Raw genomic sequence first — 18828 nt, 5'->3', positions numbered from 1 at the left:
CAAGCTACATGCATGTACACGTCTCACGCTATGAGGGTGACTATTGGTCAGATAAGAGTTTCCAGGGAGAGCAGCACGGACCCCTAGAGAGGACAGAGTATGCAGCTTACGCCACAGAGAGGTAGAGTCAAAGGAGCATTACATATGCAGATGCCTTGTATATTATGAGATCAGAGGGAGATACCACTGCTTGTTCAGAGAGGGTTTCGGCCCACTTAGCCAGATGATGGAGTATCCTAATCAGAGATGCCTAGGCCTTTTCCTCCTTGAGCTACAACGACATAGAGAGAGACTTCTACAGGTGCACAGCCAGAGATCCCAGCCACAGATCACCAGCTCCTTAAGGCCTATCAACGAGCAACATTCCCCTGTCAGAATGCAGCAGCGGAGATTGTGACCAGATCTGGGAACACGAGCAAAACGCAATGCAAAAATAACAGCACAAGAGAGAGAAAGAGAGAGACAGAGGCGTGCCTGTACCTACTATACCTTCTATCCTATACTTGTTGTCCTGCACCCGACTACACCTACTAGTCCAATACCTGACTACACCTGCTGGTGTACCTAGCACCTGCTTCTGCTGGAGTACCCATTTGTACTTGGGGTTTCTTGTTTGGATTGTGGCTTTGGAGGCAGTTTGGTACTTGAGGAGGATTCTGAATTTCAGATTTGAGTCAGCGTTTTGCTGATTTTGGAGCATTTGTACCTGTGTTTTGTTCTGGCCTTCACGGTTTCCCGATTTCTACATGTTCCTTGCCTTCTATTGGCGGTGGAGTGCTATTTTTTGCTGGATAGCTGTGTTTTGACTGTGTTTTGCTTCCCACAGGAGTTTTCTACACTCGAGGGGGCCTATCTCCAACTACTTCACTTGAGGATCAGTTTTGGGAGCTGTGTTGTATCTGTGGAGACTTTCTTCTGTGAGGAGTTTACAGATTTTGGAGGAGAGCAGTGATCTTTTCAAAGATCCTGAGCAGAGTTTATTTTGTCCGAGCCTGTGTTCTTTGCAGTGTTTGCAGAACAAGGAGGGTGTTTTGCCCTTTGCGGTGTGATCCTTTCACATGGATCATTTATTTGTTGCTGATTCTTGGGATCTGGTTCTACTTCTAGAATAGTCTTTTGCTATCTATGATGCTTTTGAGGACTTTGTTACCACTACAATTTATATTCTTGCTTCCCTTCCTCATTGTGAGGAGTCTACCTCTGCCTCTCGTTGTGATGCTTCTGAGGATGCCCCTCTCCCTGCGAGTTCTGCATGCTTGTTGTTTTGGAGGATGGTTTTTTGGACCCAGTGGGATGCTTTGGATCTGTGGTTGCTAACCGTGCCTGGAGCACAGTGGCACTTCCAGAGTTTTTTGGATTTGGATCAAAATCAGGTTGGGTTTGTACCAGTTCGACGACATCTTTTCTCAGAGGGGGATGTGGAGTCCTTTCATCTTGCGATGCCCACCTCAGTGGCGTGTACTTATGTACAACATTGGGCAACTCATGGTACTGAGTTTGAGCAGATGGACCCCATCTTTTCTACAGAGTCTTTACATCTTTTGTACAGCATTTGGCTACTCTTGGTACAGAGTTGGAGCAGATTGACTCTATTTTTGAGGGTTCCAGTGAGGAGCATTTTGCTTCTCCCAGGATTGATTATATACAGGATCTGTTCTTGGTTGGTTATGAGGTTTTTGATACCTTCTCTAGGCTAGATACACGACATTCGACTTCCAGGAAGAAAGATATATTAACGTCTACGAGAGGCCAAAGTCGGCCTATGAGACAAAAAATAATACAACTGTGTTCTTCCGATCATCGGAAGAAAAGAAACAAAAGAAAAAGTGTGCATGTGTCTGGATACAACTGTGAATCATCATGCCTTGGCTGCCCTCTTGGAAAAGGTGAACATCACCAAAATCTATCCCTAACTGGGACCCTAAGGACCCAACTCCTAAGTGAGTTGAATGAATAAAACTATGAGCACACTTTGCCTTTTATACCCTCTTGGACTTCTTGGAGTGCTGGTCGGGCAGCCCATTGGACAAAATAAATCATAAAATCTATAAAAGCCCATGCGCCTGCAGCTGTCTCAGCCGACAGCTCCTGGAGTCCTATCTGAATCAGCCGACAGCTCTGCCACGCAGTCGACAGTGCATCCTTGTCCTTCTCCAGTCCAATACTGCACCTTATGCCCCAAGTCCTAGCTCTATCTGGTTCATACACTTTATCTGGCTGCCTCTTCTGGACCAGCACCTAAGAATGTCCATGACATCTTTCATGCACATGACATAGGACCTGCCTACAGTTTGGGAGTGCAATAAAAAGGGGATGAGCTTCTCTCCTGAGAATTGAATTTGAATATTTGTCAGGCCTCCGGTAGGGAGCGGTTACATTTGTCTCATGCATAGTAACATGGAACGTCATTCCGTAGCCTTGGGAACGAGGGAACATGTTCCATAACTTGTGTCGTTCTCATTCTCGTTCCCGTTCCGCAAATGTGCATCCTTGGCTTAAGGCGTTTTGGGTCTAATTTTTGAGTAAATGAGAATTTTTGTAATTTTCTATGATCATATCATATCATATGAGAGTGGTGTATGATTTTGCATCTAAAAGGCTTGGCAATATATGCCCTTGAATCTCCTTAGCTTGCAAATGGTAGCCATATGGTGATGACGTGTCGTTCCCATTTTCTTTCCGGGTTCCCGTTCCCATTCTAGAACAGACCCCCGATCCATCAATCCGTTCCCGTTCCATGTGACTATGATCTCATGGGCCAATCTGGCCTTCCGTAGATGTTAATATATCTTTTCTTTCTTTCTTTCTTTCTTTCTTTCTTTCTTTCTTTCTCTCTCTCACGAAATTGACAAGAGCAAGTGGAGGAAAGCAATTTTCAGCAAAACCAATGCTTTTTGGGATGCTTTCTTGCTTCTCCAATGTTTGATTCAACCGGCAAATGATTACTTCTCTATTGTGTCCAGCCCTTGGATGTCCTTTCCAACTGTTATCTCTTGGATATCTTCTTCCTGAGAATGCTTTGAGCATTTTTATCGCCAACAATTCAACCTAAAACTCATTTCTACTTAAAAATTTCAGCAAATTCACTAGTAAGAGCTGCTCCAAGTTCTTTTAACCTACTCTATATCTGTGTGCTTGACCATTAAGGTCTCCTATGTCTCGTCTTGGCACCCACATGCTTGTGTATGGATGCCAATGGAGCATAGTTGCTCTTGGCAAGCACTGGGGATTGGGGAGTAATGTTATTGGAAATCTGGCATGTGACGCCCACGAAGCTTTTATCTTAAGGAACCCTTTGTAAAACAATCACATTACAAGGGGGGTCAGCTCTGTCTGGCCCTATAGCCACTGTCATTTAAATTTCAGCATTGCTGTCTTGTTTGGTTTTGGTGCCATTTCATCTTGTTTAATAGTATTAATAAGTGTGCAGCAAGCTTGTGCTTAACCCCATTCGGGACTATGACACAACAAATTAAGGAGATTTGGGAATCTCTCTCCTTCCCTCTGGCACCCATGCTTCTCTTCAAAAGGGCAACCTTTTCTTACGAACGGCTGCTCAAGACAAAGTCCAAGCTTCTCAAAAGCACGAGAGGAGTCTCCACCGCAACTTAGCCCTCCACACAAGTGCCATCTGTCAAGCTGCCATGGTTGGGTGGCAGTGGGCTCTAGATCAGTGGCGAGCGACGACGGCGGCTCTGAATCAGCTAGGGTAGGCGGCAACTAGCTTTGTAGGGTGGTGGACAACGGCGACAACTGGCTTTCCACACGCACGTCTGCTGGCAACGGCGACAGGAATTGAGAGCTCCGATACCAATTGATATTTCAAGATTAAGCCATGGCGAGAGGCAGGTATATGAAGCATAAAAGCATAAACAAGTTAAAGCTGCACTAAACGGGGATCCACGAGAAACTGCATCTTTACAAGTATCTTTAAATAGGAGAGACCTCCCTTACAAGGTGTGGCCATAGGCTACCACCACGTATGCCAGATGTCAAGATGAGGTGCCAAGTGTCCATTGAGGTGTCACCTTTACACATCATTGCTTACATAAGTCCTTAAGGGGCTCTTCCCATGTACAAAGAACCCTTATACACTTAGAGGTTCTTCACACACAGGAAGCACTTTATTTAAGACCTATTTCACACACTTATACAAAACTCCTATATTGATTTTCCCAACAACTGCTTGACAACACTGCCGGAAGAAGATTCATCACCAACATCTGTTCGAGGGGAGGATCTAATCTCCCATAAATATCTACGTTTCTATGTGAGTAAGTGTCATGGGCCCTCTGCTCGAGTAGTCTCCCAAAATGAGATATAATAAATGTTTGATGTTTATGTGTTTTTTACCACCTTGTGTTATAAAAGGCTCTGTATTTTTCTAGTTTATCCCATGATAAGAGCAAGGGGTTGACAAAGTATTGGCCTTCCTACACTCGGTCTTTCCCTGGAGACTGATAGGAGGAGACTCTATGACCATGCCAAATGGTAAGTCTAGCTCTTAAGGCAAGATGGATGGGGTAGGTGGTAGTAGCTTTTTTTGCGTGAGGGTCTCACCACCTTTGTTGCATGCACAGAAACCTTGCTATACTGATCCACAGCCCTCAGCCTGATTAAGAACATTCATGCTAAATAACATGATTAAGACAGAGGAGAGAGAAGAAGAGAGAGATTGGGTGTCAGGGTTTTCTTATATTTAATATGGTACAAAAAGGTTGCAAATATGTTAGTACATGTGTGGGCCTTGGTCAGCCCCAAGGGGTTGACCTTTTGGCCCCTTTCTACATACTTCTACTGATGCTAGAATGAATGAACTGAATTGTGCGCTTGATGAATGATGATGAAAATAACTTGTGCTTATATATATGTTTTGGAAAGCAGTCAGGCAGCTGCCCCTGCTGTCGGCCTGCAGTGGACAAGAACCTGCATGAAATACGTGATAAAATATGTGTTTTTTGTCTGTTGCCCTTGCCACACTTGCTGCCCACCTTCTAGCCCTTAGCCGCCTGCTGTACAGAGGTCTGCTGCCAGCCAACATGCTGTTGCTGCCAGCCGACAGGCCTCCTGTACCTTCCCATGATGATGTTTATGATGATGATGGTCATGCTGAAGCTAATATTGATGATGATGGCTTCTGAAGCTAATATCTCTTGGAGCTTCAGCATTTTTGTCATTCGTCTACATCTTTCCACTGCCCTCTGACAGTGAAAAGGCGCCTGATTTATTGGTGCTTATTCAAGTCATGGAGCAGCAAATACAGACCAACAACCTTTTCTACAAACTGACCAGCAGTGTTGGAGCCTTATATAAACAATAGGTCAATATCTACACTTGTAGGGATAAAAGTACATTCAAGGTCATCCTTTGAAGGTTGTTGAGTTATGTCCGTCATATGCAACACACATTTTGATGCCCATGGTCAACTTTGATCTTGTGATCCCATAAACTTCCCCACCGATGACTCCAGGCAAAACAATAAAAAACTACCATACATTTTTTTTTAAATGGAAATCACCATGCAAGTTGATGTTTAAACTGATATTCAAGGATTCAGAAAATAATAATGCTTTTCAAATGCTCCAACATTCGCACACAATTGATCCCAAAAAAAAAGTGAATGAATAATAACCTGTCAGATAGGAGAAGGAAACGATCATTCGCAGAATCTTTGAGAGCCTCTGCAAGTAATAACCGTTCTGCTTCTATCATGCTTGCTTCCCCCCAGTCTACCTGCAAAATCGGCCGAACTCTGAGGGGTGCTTTACAAGGTAAATAGACATAAAGGGTAGAAAAGTAATAGAAGAGGTGAAATTTCATAAAAGCAATCCAACAGTACCAAAATGCTATTCCGCAGCTGACGGTTATAGAAATGTTTGCAGATTGTGGTTCTCTTGTTGTAGACAAATCCAGGCCTCGAATGAATGTATATTGAAAAAAGATTCTTTTCAGCTTCCTGTAAAAACAACAGAAACCCATCAAGATAACAAAAATCAGAGAGCAGCATCTAGTGTCCTGAATCAGGCCCTTGATGAGCTACAATTGCATTGGCTGATTCAGAATTTTAAGCAAACAAATATTTAAAACCCACCACTAAACCTAGTAGCTAAGGCTAGGAAATAAGGTGTCAAGCATCAATGTAACTTAGAAAGTAATCAGTAATCCCAATCATGAGCCCATGAGTCTTTTGTTGAATTGTAACACGGACCGCAAATATCAGAACCACTTAACTATTAATGTTATTACTTTCTCTGATCATGCTCCGGTTATTCTGTCCTTGGAGGACCCCTGAAGGCAAGACAGGCATGTGGGCAATAGGATTCTGGACAGCCTCATGAGATCTGCAGCAAGAAAGAGCAGGTATGGGCGGGACTAGATTTTATCGCAGGCTCTGCCGCGTGCACCTTGGATACAGGCCTTGACGAGATCAGCAGCTTTTTGCAGAGGCAGCATAGAGCAGATTGGAGGGATTTCGTGAGCCGGAGAGGAGCATTCGGAGGGGTCTTGCTTCTCTTCAGCATCTTCAGGAGAGTTCCCCCAATAGCCCGTGGATTGAGAGTCAGCTTGCTGCCGCCCGTACAGAGATACGATCCACTAAGGAGAGGACGGTGGAGTATAGATACCATGCCAAAGCTTCCTTTTGGACCCAGGCCAGAGATAGAGTCACCGGGGACTTCTTTGAGATTCCAGACCCTCATAAGCAGAGAGAGGGTATTCGCAAGTTGCGTGGCCAGGATGTGTTGGATTATATCATCTCCAGAGGGTCTACATCACCATTTTCATGCTTGTATTGGCCATTTATGAGGCCCTACATTGGCATATCATCGCATATTATGAAGCCTTTCCTCCCTATCTTGATCCCTAACACTCAAACAGGTTTTGTTCAGGATCGGAGCATTCTGGACACCATCTTTGCTTTCTGAGAAGCGACCGCTTTGGCCTGGATGCGACAACAGGACCTCATTGTGCCTCCTAGACTTTGAGAAAGCTTATGATAGAGTTGACTGGAGCTTTCTGGAGGACACTATAGCCATGGGTGACAGATTCCTCCTTTCTCACTCAGTCCAACAGGGTTGTCCACCATTAGCACCTTACCTCTTCCTATTTGTTGCCGAGGCCATGAGCAGTTTTCTCTCAGCTCAAGAGACGAGGCTCCAAGGATTGCACCTCCCCATCCATACTCGAGGAGCTGCTAGACTCTAAGTTTGCAGATGACACAGCCGCATACCTATCCGAAGATGTTGGGAATCTCCAAAGATTCGCAGAGGTGACTGAGAACTTTTGTCGCACATCAAGGGCACAGATCAACTAGCACAAGTCGTGTGGTTTTTGGGTAGGCTCTACATCCGCCCCAACTTGACATCCAGTTGAGACTTTCCAGTGGATCTCATGGGATGCCAGGTGGGCATCAGTATCTCCCGGGAGCAGCAGCTCCTCTACTTCTGAGCATTCTGAAGAAGGTTTTATACTCGAGTTCTACGAGGCTCTCCTAGCCAACCATGTGGTGGTGACGAACCAAGTCCTTCTTGCCACCATGTGGTACATTACTTCTTGTTGGGCCTTCTCTTGAGCATGCATTGGTCAGGTACAGCGGTTGATCCGGAACTTCTTGTGGGCCCCGAACTTGGGATCACCTCACGCCGGCCCTCTAGCAGTTAGCTCTAGTAGCCTCCGAGGAGTGTCTTTGACAACCCCTGATCTAGAACCCCCTAATCCGTTTACCCAGTGGCCCTAAGTTGGGGGCCCAACCTCAGGAATCATGGGGAGCGCTGAGTATAGGACCTTTCGGGTCCCTTGGAGATTGGCTTGCATTCAGACAGCTTCCCCCATAGGCTCAGGAGAGAGGCCTGGCTAGGATCTAGGGTAGAGATGGACTCAGCATCCACATCGACTCTACTATTCCCCAAGAGTGGCTAACCCCTATCCTAGACCCGACCCCCCACAATGGCTGGGCGTGTTTTCTGAGCATGATATTCTCTTGGTTGTTCATGGCACCAATGAGAGCTACGCTTTGCTCACTTTTTCTATTGGACCCCATGGCAGATTAGAGAGATAAGAGCCCCCTCTGGATGATTTCAGTGGCTGCACCTTACAAAGGGTGAGGGTGATCAGATTTCAGGCACATGAGGCACATTGAACCCCCGTCGGCCAAGGTGGCCAGGGAGAGAGACTGGCGATTATGGATTTGGGAGAGCCGGCCCCTCGCGCCTCCAGTGGTACCTGGGGGAGTGGACTTGGCGTGATCCTACTAACCGAGAGGCAACATTGGATACCCCGTTCTTCGCTTACACCGTGCGGCTAAGTCGCGGATTTAGATGCCAAGGGTTGAGGGCACCCAGCAGCAGCAGTACAATGGCAATCACAAGGCCTCTCACAGCGATTTCTCTCAACTTTTTGGAAGAGGCTCTAGGACAGTTTTCGGCCTCGAAAGATCACCCTCTTTTCTTTGGTTGTTAGCCCACAGGGTGGTTGGCCATTGATGGTCAACCACCAACAACTTGTCCGAGGTGCGGCCACCTCCACGAGTCTCAGCGACACTGTCTTTGGGATTGACAGAGGTTTGGCAACGGATTCTCTGCATTTTCACGATGGACGGGATCTCGACCCGTATCATTTCATGGGGCCCTGTCGCTAGGGCCACAGAGGCTAAGGTTGTCATGGCTTATAAGGAGGAGGAAGGTGGGGAGATAGCCCTTTAGGTCTCTCACCTTCGCATTTCGACAATACTAGTCCCAGCCCCATCTACTGATCATTGGACTCCACGTTCATGCCAGAGATGGGAGATTTGTAGCAGCATTGCAACCTGGCGCATCTGGAGAGCTCGATGCAGTGAAGCCATCGAGGGCACCCATACTCTGCCTGCGGAGTCCATCAGAAGCATTGGCTTGACATCATTCATACCCTCTGTGGTCAATGGGAAAGGTGGCTCTGACCGCATGCGGAAGCAACGAGAGCTTTCTCGAGGCTCTGGCGGCCTGGCCCTTTTCTCACAGACAGAGATGGTGATCCCACTTGGCATTACAGACCACCTGTGTGGTTATTCCCACCCCCTCTCCTCATAGAGCGGCCAGCAGACCGCAGGAGAAGTGCATCTTTCTCCACCTTTTGATTATTTGGTTTTCGCCCCATACATGGAGGCGAGTTTGTATCTAGCCCTTCGTGGTTGTATTTAGCCCTTCGAGGCTGTTTTTTGTTACGTGATATAAGGATCTTTTTCCAGATTTTTTTAAAAAAAACTATTAACGTAATTAAGACTCAAAACCCACAATAATCATAAAATAAAAATGACACACCACTCGAGCTCAAATAGACCAACCCCACCCCCAATCTGTATTATCCAAAGGATTATTTTTGTACAAGCTTGAAGACCCCACCCCACCCCCGGTCACCATAGGATGCCAGATTTCCAAAATGCAACCATTAAAAGAAAAACAAGTACAATGGCACTAATGATGAATACTTCTCAAGAGTCAAGCCACGCCTTGTTTTTTAGAGAAGCCAAGCCAAATTAACAAGATCTTCTCCACGAATCAAATCACAAGGTGTTTTCCCATCCCCTTTGTGATAGAGCATGATGAGCGAGACTCTAATTGGTTACACTCGAAGCTGGCTCGATCCTCAAAAGACCTCTCTCTGACTGGATGCTAAAAACGATGAGAGAATCCACGCTCGAGCCATTAGCAATGCCAGTTTACAAAGGTCTTCAAAAAGTCGACGTAAAAATGGCTTCCGTAATGTTGATGAAGGGATTGATCCTAATGTTGAAATGCTACTAAGGAAACCAGTTGATCAAGGCATCAGAAATGAGGTGTTACATAGCAACTAGTAAATGGTGCGCAGCAGGCAGATCAACTAGCAGAAAGCAGGGCACCCAGGAGATACAAAGAAAGACCAAAAAAAACGTTACATGTAATCCACGTGAAGCAGATCTCAATAGAACATCAAAAGAGAGAAGGGAGGGGATGGGGGGGGGGCGGGGGCGGGCGAAGCAAGGCCTACGTACTACCTAGGTCCTTGTGTATACAATGTTGTAAGCAAGAACAAAAGTCTCATGTGTCTTGGACCAAGTATAAGGCCATGATGTCCACCTCCTATGGTGGTGTCTCCTTGTAACATCAAAGAATATCTCGGCTCTGAAGCTAATGGATGGAGAGCTCGCATCTTTGAGGGTGAGACATCTAGGATCTCTAGAGGGAAGCGTGATAGAGGCCAGAGTGGGGTCCTACTATGTTGTCCTCTCCTCTCTATGTGGGACGCGTAAAGGCTTCTCGATGGCAGTGCATCTCTAGTAAGCACATCCCAAGCATCTCCGATCATTGTAGTTCATCACTCCAGCAAGAGGACAAATCCATCTTTGAAGAGGGCCAAGGCAATGAAACCTCCCCCGTATCTCATAGTACATTTGGCATCTGAACAAGTGGTACTTTGACACTTCTCCCCGGTTGAGCATAGCCTGCATATTTGAGCCTCCCATGGGATACACTCAACTCGTCCTATCTCTATCCCGAGTCAACCTTGATCTGGCCAATAGCAATTCTTATGGCTTGTGAATGAAAGTATCCAAGCTTCTCAATGAAGCCATCCTCTTTGACACTTCCTTTACTAGAACTCGTTATGTCGCTCCAATGCCAATTGCATGGAGGACACTAGTTGCCATCTTGGGAGTCTATCTCTATCCAAAGTATACAAGTGTGAGATGTAAGTGATCTTCTTGAAGAGAGCATCAAGAACTAGGCGCCAATCCACTCTACAAGGACGATCTCATGGAGCACTATGGGCTTACTCTTCATCATGCGTAAGAAAGTATAACCTGCAAAGCATCCCTTGCTGATGGCTCTCAAATGGGGTCCCTCCGCCCATGAGCTAACATGAACCTCCAAAACTTTCCCATATAGTTTGGCCAAAGTGTGACCAATCATGATAGTCCGGTAGATATTTGGGTTCAAGGGATCTCCTACTTTATGGATAGGAACCATAGTATGGCTAGTTTCAGAAGGGGGGAGGCTCTCCATTCATGTGCCAAGTGTTATGTGCAAAGGTCCTCATAGGCTCTAGCCCGACCTTTGTTGTAAAACATGTGTGCCTATGTGCTAGAGTTTGTCGGTATTATGTACAAGAAGAAAGTGTTACAACAAAATCTCTAGTACAAAAGATGGCTGAGAATGAAGACGCCAAATCACTAAATCTCTAGTACAAAAGATGGTTGAGAATGAATACACCAAAACACTCCACACATTACCTATTGTCGTGCAAAGAGGCGCTCTATAGGCTTTAATCGCTGAAAATGCAGATGAAAAATGACGAATTCCTATACATGTATATATAAGCATCATTGTTGCTGGTCGCCCAGCATATATGTCATCGGCTAGGTCAAAAGACAGCCCACAACCTGTCCATCACTCACTCACTGATTGGCGGCCCAATAACCCAGAAACAAAGGTTTCCCATTGGCTCTCCATGTCCTCTTGAAGTCGGACTATTAATCACTAGACCGATCACATAATTGTGCAGCCATCTCTTATTCTCACTAATAATCCTCCTATACACATTCTTCAACCTCTCAATGTAGTCGGGTGACAAATATCTACTTCTAACCACTACGCATTCCTCCTATACCTAATAATCCTCCTATAGGCATTCCTGTGGGAAGTTTTCATCCTCAAAACCGTCAGGCCCTACGAGCACCAATTCGCTCCTCCATACAGAAAAGTGCATCCATAAGTGCAATTGGGCAGCCGACAGGTTCATTATTCTATTCTTTTGCTGGCCGGCACCAACACCACCTCTTCCATCAGATATCCTCCTGCCAAAACAACATAACATGCTCAAGTCCTGGTTCTAATCATCTTTTCCTTGGCTGCCCCTTCTGGACTAGCTCCAGAGAATGTCCATGGCGATTCTTGCACATGACATCCCCCTCTACTAAACTTGATGACGGGATTCCAACCTGTTCTTGGATAACTGTCATCATCCCATTCTTTTCCCGAAGTCCTTTTGTCATCCATCCATCTCTAGCAACCCTTTTCACTGAAAACCCGGTTCGGTCTCCAAAACCACTCTGACTCTAAATAAGATCTATGCATCTGTTCCATCCAGTCCCCAACCCGTTCCTGCCTTGACTCTAAACACTGTCTTGGTCTTCATTCTTGAGAAATGAGTATGGCACTCACATCACCCCTTGGAGGATAATCCTCCCTTGGGACCGTTGCCCGAGAACCTATCTGGCTCACAGGACTACCATCCCTTCTGGCGTTGTGGAACACCAACAACAAACCTCCTGGGAGCTCTTTCCGATCTTGTGTTCCTTGCCTTGGGCTTCGTACTTTCTTGTACCTTGGACCTGTACACCATCATATGGGACTGAAACAGCGTTTAGCCTTGCTGAGCCTGATGCTCTGATACCAATGTAACACGCGGAAGCTCTAGGAATCTTCTTTCAGCCCTAAACACCACTTAGAACATGCTAATGCAAAAACGCAGACAGAAGGGAGAGTAGAGAGAGAGAGAGAGAGAGAGAGAGAGAGAGAGAGAGCTGGAAATTCAGTATATTCATATGGTACAAAAAAGGTACCCTAGATCTACAGCCATAGGCTGCCTTCTTGAAAAGGTGGAATACACCAAAACAGTCCTACACTAAGGACCCACTCTATAAGGGAGTGAATGAGTCTATCAATGAGCACATGCGCCTATTTATAGGCTGGAAAATCACTGATGGCCTGGCTGACTGCTGGTCGGCCAGATTCCAGTCCAAAAAGCCGACAGGTTCATTATTCTATTCTTTTGCTGGCCGACAGCAACACCGCCTCTTCCATCAAATATCTTCCTGCCAAAACAGCATAACATGCTCCAAGACCTGGTTCTAATCATCTTTTCCTTGGCTGCCCCTTCTGGACTAGCTCCAAAGAATGTCCATGGCGATTCTTGCACATGACAAATCCATAATGAAGAGCTATAACCAGTGAGACCACCAAGAGAAGGATGGTGAGAATTGCACCCTTCGGACTAAGGAAGGGTGCGTGGGATAAGGCGAGCACCAAAACACCATAAAGAAACCAAATAGTGACTTTTCCCAGACCCGAACTTGTGCACTTCTTGAATATAGGGGTTCTAACCTATCCACGCAATCAACGCACAAGAGTGTCAGAACAGAAAAAAAATGCACGTATTATGTACAAGAAGAAAGTGTTACAACTGAATCTCTAGTACAAAAGATGGCTAAGAGTGAAGACGTCAACTTGCAGCCCAACATTGCTGGAAGATCTCCTTGGCCAGCCCATGCTCTAAGAGAAACGTTCTATAGAAAGACTAGCTCTGAGAAATGCAAATGATTTTCGTGGTTTTCCAACGCCCATATATATATACACCCCAGGTGCAGTTGCTCGTGCTGGTCGGCCTGTAGAGAGGACTAGCCACAACCTGTTTCAGAGCTGGCCAACTGTTGTTCACTGGCTAACTGCCATGTGGCACAGGCACCCATCCAGAATGCTGTGCATGCTGCCTGACTGCCTGCTATCTGATGTCTGGCTGGTCCATGCTTGGGGGTTGTGCCCTGAATACTCGTAGGTGTGTCACGTGTAGGGTCAATGATCTATGATTAAGCATCACCGTTTATCTTGGTTAAATAGTAACTGGATACATTTAGCAGCCAAGGAATTCCCAGAAAATAATGAAAGATAATATCATCAATCCCTCTAAGCAGCTATAAACCCACTAAGTTCCTACAGAAAATTTTGGTTCTAGAAATGGCGCATCATCCCCTGACGTCCTAGTATGTAAGGTGCAGTTTGCAGTTTAAACTGACCGCCATGGCACAAAAGCAAGATTTATGCTAGCCTAGCACTATGTTGTACTCTTAGAAGCCTTCTCTTGGTACAAGCTCTACTGGGGACATTGCATAGTTTGAAGGCTACATTTTAAAATTACGACTTGTCAGAGGAACTGTGAATTTAGACGGCCATGTAATTAGACAAGTTGGCCTACACAATCCCTTGTTTTTTGGTTCCACCTTTAATGTTCCATCCTTAACTCTTTCATCAGATAGGCATGCACATAAGCCTGCATCATAGCAGCCTGATAACCTCAGCAAGTATCGAAAATTTTCCTTACTAGTTGAGTGTGCATAACTTTCTAAGCTACTGTTACTAGGTTCTAGTAATTTGATCTGGTAAAAAAGCCCTCATCCCCTGGATCTAACGACCTTTTATTGGCGCCTCTTGTCAAGTTGCCACACGGCATGACTACTTTTACTGAACATTTCATTATTTGTGTGCATGACCTCTGTGCGCGAGCGAACATGTGTGTTTGTAAAAACATGGTTTTCTCTTGATGCATAAGAAGCAAGATGCGTGTGATGATCGTTGAATGCAACCAAAGAAAACAGATAGAATGTAGAGATCACACATGGTTAGGGAATTGATTTGACAACATGGAATATAGACATGAATGCATAAACAGACATACACAACATGGAATTTGGGATATGGACATGACATGTAACTGACCCGGAAGAAGAGATCCCACACAATGTCAATGGGCATTCTGTTGCGGGCGAGAAAAAGGAAGGCCAATTTGGGCTGGGCGGGTGCTGCTGCTTCACGTAAGGCCCAGTAACTGCTGACAGAGAGATAGGGCCAGATCACCAGGGTCTGCAGCTTGAACAGTGTCAGCAGCACGGTGCACATGCAGAGGCAAAACCCTAATTTCCATCTCCATCGATGATGGCCAACGTTCTTTTTCTTCGACATGGGGTGCAGGCTACGGGCCGATGCAGGCCACTGTAACAAGAACTCTGGACAGAAATGAGGGCAGGGTTTCAAGAAGAACTAAGCCTAGCTCTCGTGTTCCTTGTGAATGTGGGTGTGTGGGTATGCGTGAGTGCGCGCGTGCGTGTGTGTGTGCGCGCGCGTACTGGGGTGGGCAGTTGTAATGGTGCTGATGATGGATGGATGCGTGTTACAGACAGGACAACCTTGCCAAAAGCCACTCCAACAGTCGTGCCGCTACCGGCCGGTGACTTCAGCCCAATAATGTAGGTGTTACAAAAAAAAAAACTGTACACCTCGTTTTTATAACTAAAATTCTTAGCCATCAATTTCAAGGCAAAGACTCATGAAAGTACGGTTTTGTTTTTCTCTCAAAAATCTACGCATCAATCTGTTACATGACTAAGGGGCTTTCACAACCATCCGCCCAAAAAGTTTGTGAAGGGGTGCTATCCTACTTGGACCAATCAGCTAGGGGAACTTTACACGTCACGGGGATGCTTTTTTCAAACTTTTGCAAGCGGCATGAAAAGGCCGGATGGAAATGTGTCCAGCAAAAGATACGCCGCTCCTACTGGGTATCGAACCCTCACGACCGTCTATTCCACCCAATAGCTTTACCCCACTAAGCCAATCATAGACTTATGATTGGCCCTCCTTGCTTTTGGCCTATAATGTGTCCATCCACTTGTGTGAATTGCCTCTAGTGGACAGCCCCACCATCCATACACCCCGAGCGGACGGTTGTGAAGCCCCCCTAAGATTCTCAAAATTTCACCCATCAATAATTTCAAAGCAAGACCAAATTTTGGACTTCAAAAATGCAAAAAGGGTCTTTTTTTTGCGTTGTTAGGTTGGATTGACATTCGAGTGGATATTTGCTTGTTTGCTTGAATTAGTGTCTTCATAATTAAGGAGTCTGGACACATGATTATGTTCACAACATGCACAAAAACCAACAACAATGGCCCATGCATTGTGTATGTGCACAATGTGTGAAGCTAAATAAAAAATTTATGAGGAGTAGATATTTATATTAAGATTTAAAATATAAAAGTGACAAAACAACTGGGTTGAGTTGGTCACCATGGTGGTCATGGCTTTGGATAAAGGGCTGGTCATTCTTGTTGGTTGGGGGATTGAGACAACATGTAGCTTTGCTAATATTGTGTAAGCTCAATAAAGGGCAATATTGTGGGGAAGAAATGTAAATAAGGTAGTGTAAGTTTCCTTAGTCTTTGTAGAGGAATAGCTAAATTGTAAAGGCAAGAATGGAGTGGTCAATAGTTTTTTATTACTAGGGCAAGTAGATGGAGAGGTGAATAATGCAGTGGAAGAGCCATGTGGGAGCAAGTATCTATAGGAAGATAGAGATGATTCTTAAATCGAACCCAATTACGATTTGCCACCATGAAACCTCCATGAGAACTCCTAGAAGAGAATAGGGCAACTCTCCACCACCTAACCGCCGCATATAGGGACCCTAGCCAGCTAACTATAGCCCTGGCTATCCACACTAGTCCAAACTCCCCTAAACTGCACGACTCCCCATAGTCCTACCCTTGTCCGAACATTACTCCCCTCTTTTAGAAGAGTTTTCGTCCTCGAAAACAAAAGTAGGATATCGTATCTTGAGAGTACTAACGTCCTACCAAGTTGAACCTTCTTCCGGTCTATCATTCCACTTATCTAGACATTGTTGTCTAATTTTGTGACGAGTTCGCTTCTCTTGAAAATCCAAGATGCGCTCTGGCTCATGTGGTAAAACCGGAGGCTCAATTAAATCTACAAGAACACCTGTATCCACACCACATTGGCATCTTTGCCTAGTCATTGACTAACATGAAAAACTGAGTGAACCTAGGAATGTTCTAGCAGAGCTAACTTGTAGTCACCTTTACCTACACGCTTAAATATTGTGAAAGGTCCACAATACCTCAGCGACAACTTTAGCACTTTGCCCGTCTTCAAAGTTTCCAAACTTGGAGGGACCTTAAGAAATACTCGGTCACCTTGTTCAAATGTGACCACTATGTGGTCTTCATCCGCATAATGCTTGTAACGATCTTGGGCTCGTTTAACATTTTCCTTAGCGATCTTCGGCATATCATTATGATCTTGCAAAAAATCTTTAACCTTTTGAATTCTTTCAGTAGCTAACCCCACAACTACTAGAGATTGAGGTTGAAACCCATACATAAGCATGAAAGGACTAAAGCCCATACTATTATAAGAAAATTCTAAAATTGGTAAGTCATCTTCCCAATTCATTTGCCATTTACTCACATATGCCCTTAATATATCCTCGAGTACTTGGTTGACCCTTTCTGTCTGACCATCACTCTAAGGGTGGTTAGAGCTGTGCTCATACTGAGCATTGTGTCCAACCTTTTGAACACTACTCACCGCTAGAAGTGACTATTAAACTTCTTATCTCTATCACACTGACTATATTGGCTGGAAGCCCATAGAGTCGATAGATACTCTCAATGAAAAGCCAAGCTTACTCTGGCGTTTTCACTGTGGTTTTATTCAAAAAAAACCGAGACATCTTGGTCAACCTGTCCTCTACAACCCAAATGGCATCATGGCCTCTACTAGTTATAGGTAGACCTATGATAAAACCCATAAAGATGCTTTCCCACTTACCATCAGGGATCTGTAAGGGTTGTACTAGCCCGCCTATTTTAAGATGCTCAGCTTGGCATTTTTTACAATGTAAAACATATTCTTGAACGTCCCTGTGAAGTCTAGGCCAATAGAATTGCCTTCTCACTAAGGCATAGGTCTTCCTAATTCCAGGATAACCTGCACTTGGACTATCATGACACTCATAAAGTATTTGGCACCTAGTGTTAGAGTCTGAGGGTACACACACTCTTCCTTTGTGTAATAAGTACCCAATATCAATGGAAAAATGCTTCCAATGATTAAGCTCGCCCCTAAAAGAGAAGGGTTGGGTGTGGAACTATCATCTACACTCGCTACTACTGCGGAGTGGGAGGGATCCCTACGTGTAACAACTTTCCACACCTTTGCATATGACTGATCATATTCGCACTTGCCTTTGAGTGAATCTGAAAATTCACTTTTCAACTTCGTGAAACTCAACGAGTTAACTTGAGGCATGAGACTTAAGGCACGACATTGTATCGGCCCTTGCGATACCTTAGTTGATTTGGAGGATTTATGTCCACCGACCTTTATGACCTTTCAAATCAGTTTGAGTTGTCAACCATTTAATGCGGAGTGGGAGGGATCCCTACGTGTAACAACTTTCCACACCTTTGCATATGACTGATCATATTCGCACTTGCCTTTGAGTGAATCTGAAAATTCACTTTTCAACTTCGTGAAACTCAACGAGTTAACTTGAGGCATGAGACTTAAGGCACGACATTGTATCGGCCCTTGCGATACCTTAGTTGATTTGGAGGATTTATGTCCACCGACCTTTATGACCTTTCAAATCAGTTTGAGTTGTCAACCATTTAATGCTCTCATGATCAAAGACAATCTTAAACTTAGCACCGTAGAGATAATATCTCCACTTCCCTAGAGCATAAATGATGGCACAAATCTCACGTTCATACGCAAAATAATTCCGCTGAGCTCTATCCAACTTCTTGGTCTCAAAAGCTACCAGTCTTCCTCCTTGAAGCACAACTGCATGGTCACTAGCATCCGTTTTAACCACAAACAGTTGATTAGGATCTACTATTGCCAACACATGTGCGATAGCTATGGCAACCTTAAGACGATCGAAACTTTGTTGCTTTTCAGCACCCTAAACAAAGTTGTGACCCTTAGATTTTAATTGGTCCATCATGGGAACCACTAACTTAGCATAATCTCGGATGAATTTATGATAGAACCATGCCAACCCAAGGAATATCTATAATTCCTCTAGAGTGGTTGGATGAGGGTACTTAAGGATTGCCTCTACTTTCATATGATCCATCTGAATTCCCTCTGCCGAGATTATGTGACCCAAATAATAGATCTCTGAGGCAAAGAATTCACACTTTCTCTCTTTAGCATAAAGTGTAGTTTGCCTTAGCAAGTC

General features: G+C 44.9%; 1 protein-coding gene across 2 annotated transcripts in view; it reads right to left on the bottom strand.

Annotated features, from left to right (window-relative positions):
- Nucleotides 1-14890, bottom strand: part of LOC147624512 (glycosyltransferase BC10-like) — a 66268-nt gene extending 51378 nt beyond the window's left edge. Inside the window, exons 1-4 of one of the 2 annotated variants that reach the window (XM_086819533.1) lie at nt 14785-14801; nt 14502-14747; nt 5840-5956; nt 5633-5733 (exon numbers count right to left, since the gene is read on the bottom strand). In XM_086819533.1, coding sequence (XP_086675659.1) covers nt 5633-5733; nt 5840-5956; nt 14502-14744 — 461 coding nt within the window. In that variant the 5' untranslated portion in view covers nt 14745-14747; nt 14785-14801. Of the gene's footprint in view, nt 1-5632; nt 5734-5839; nt 5957-14501 lie in introns of both variants that reach the window. The other variant, XM_086819534.1, reaches the window with a different exon arrangement.
- Nucleotides 14891-18828: the final 3938 nt, after the last annotated feature.

This window comes from Cibotium barometz, chromosome 25 (genome assembly GCF_041138505.1).
Source record: "Cibotium barometz isolate CiBa-2024 chromosome 25, ASM4113850v1, whole genome shotgun sequence".
Taxonomy (NCBI): domain Eukaryota; kingdom Viridiplantae; phylum Streptophyta; class Polypodiopsida; order Cyatheales; family Cibotiaceae; genus Cibotium; species Cibotium barometz.
Note: the sequence above shows the minus strand (reverse complement) of the source record. Positions and strands in the feature narration are given on the sequence as shown.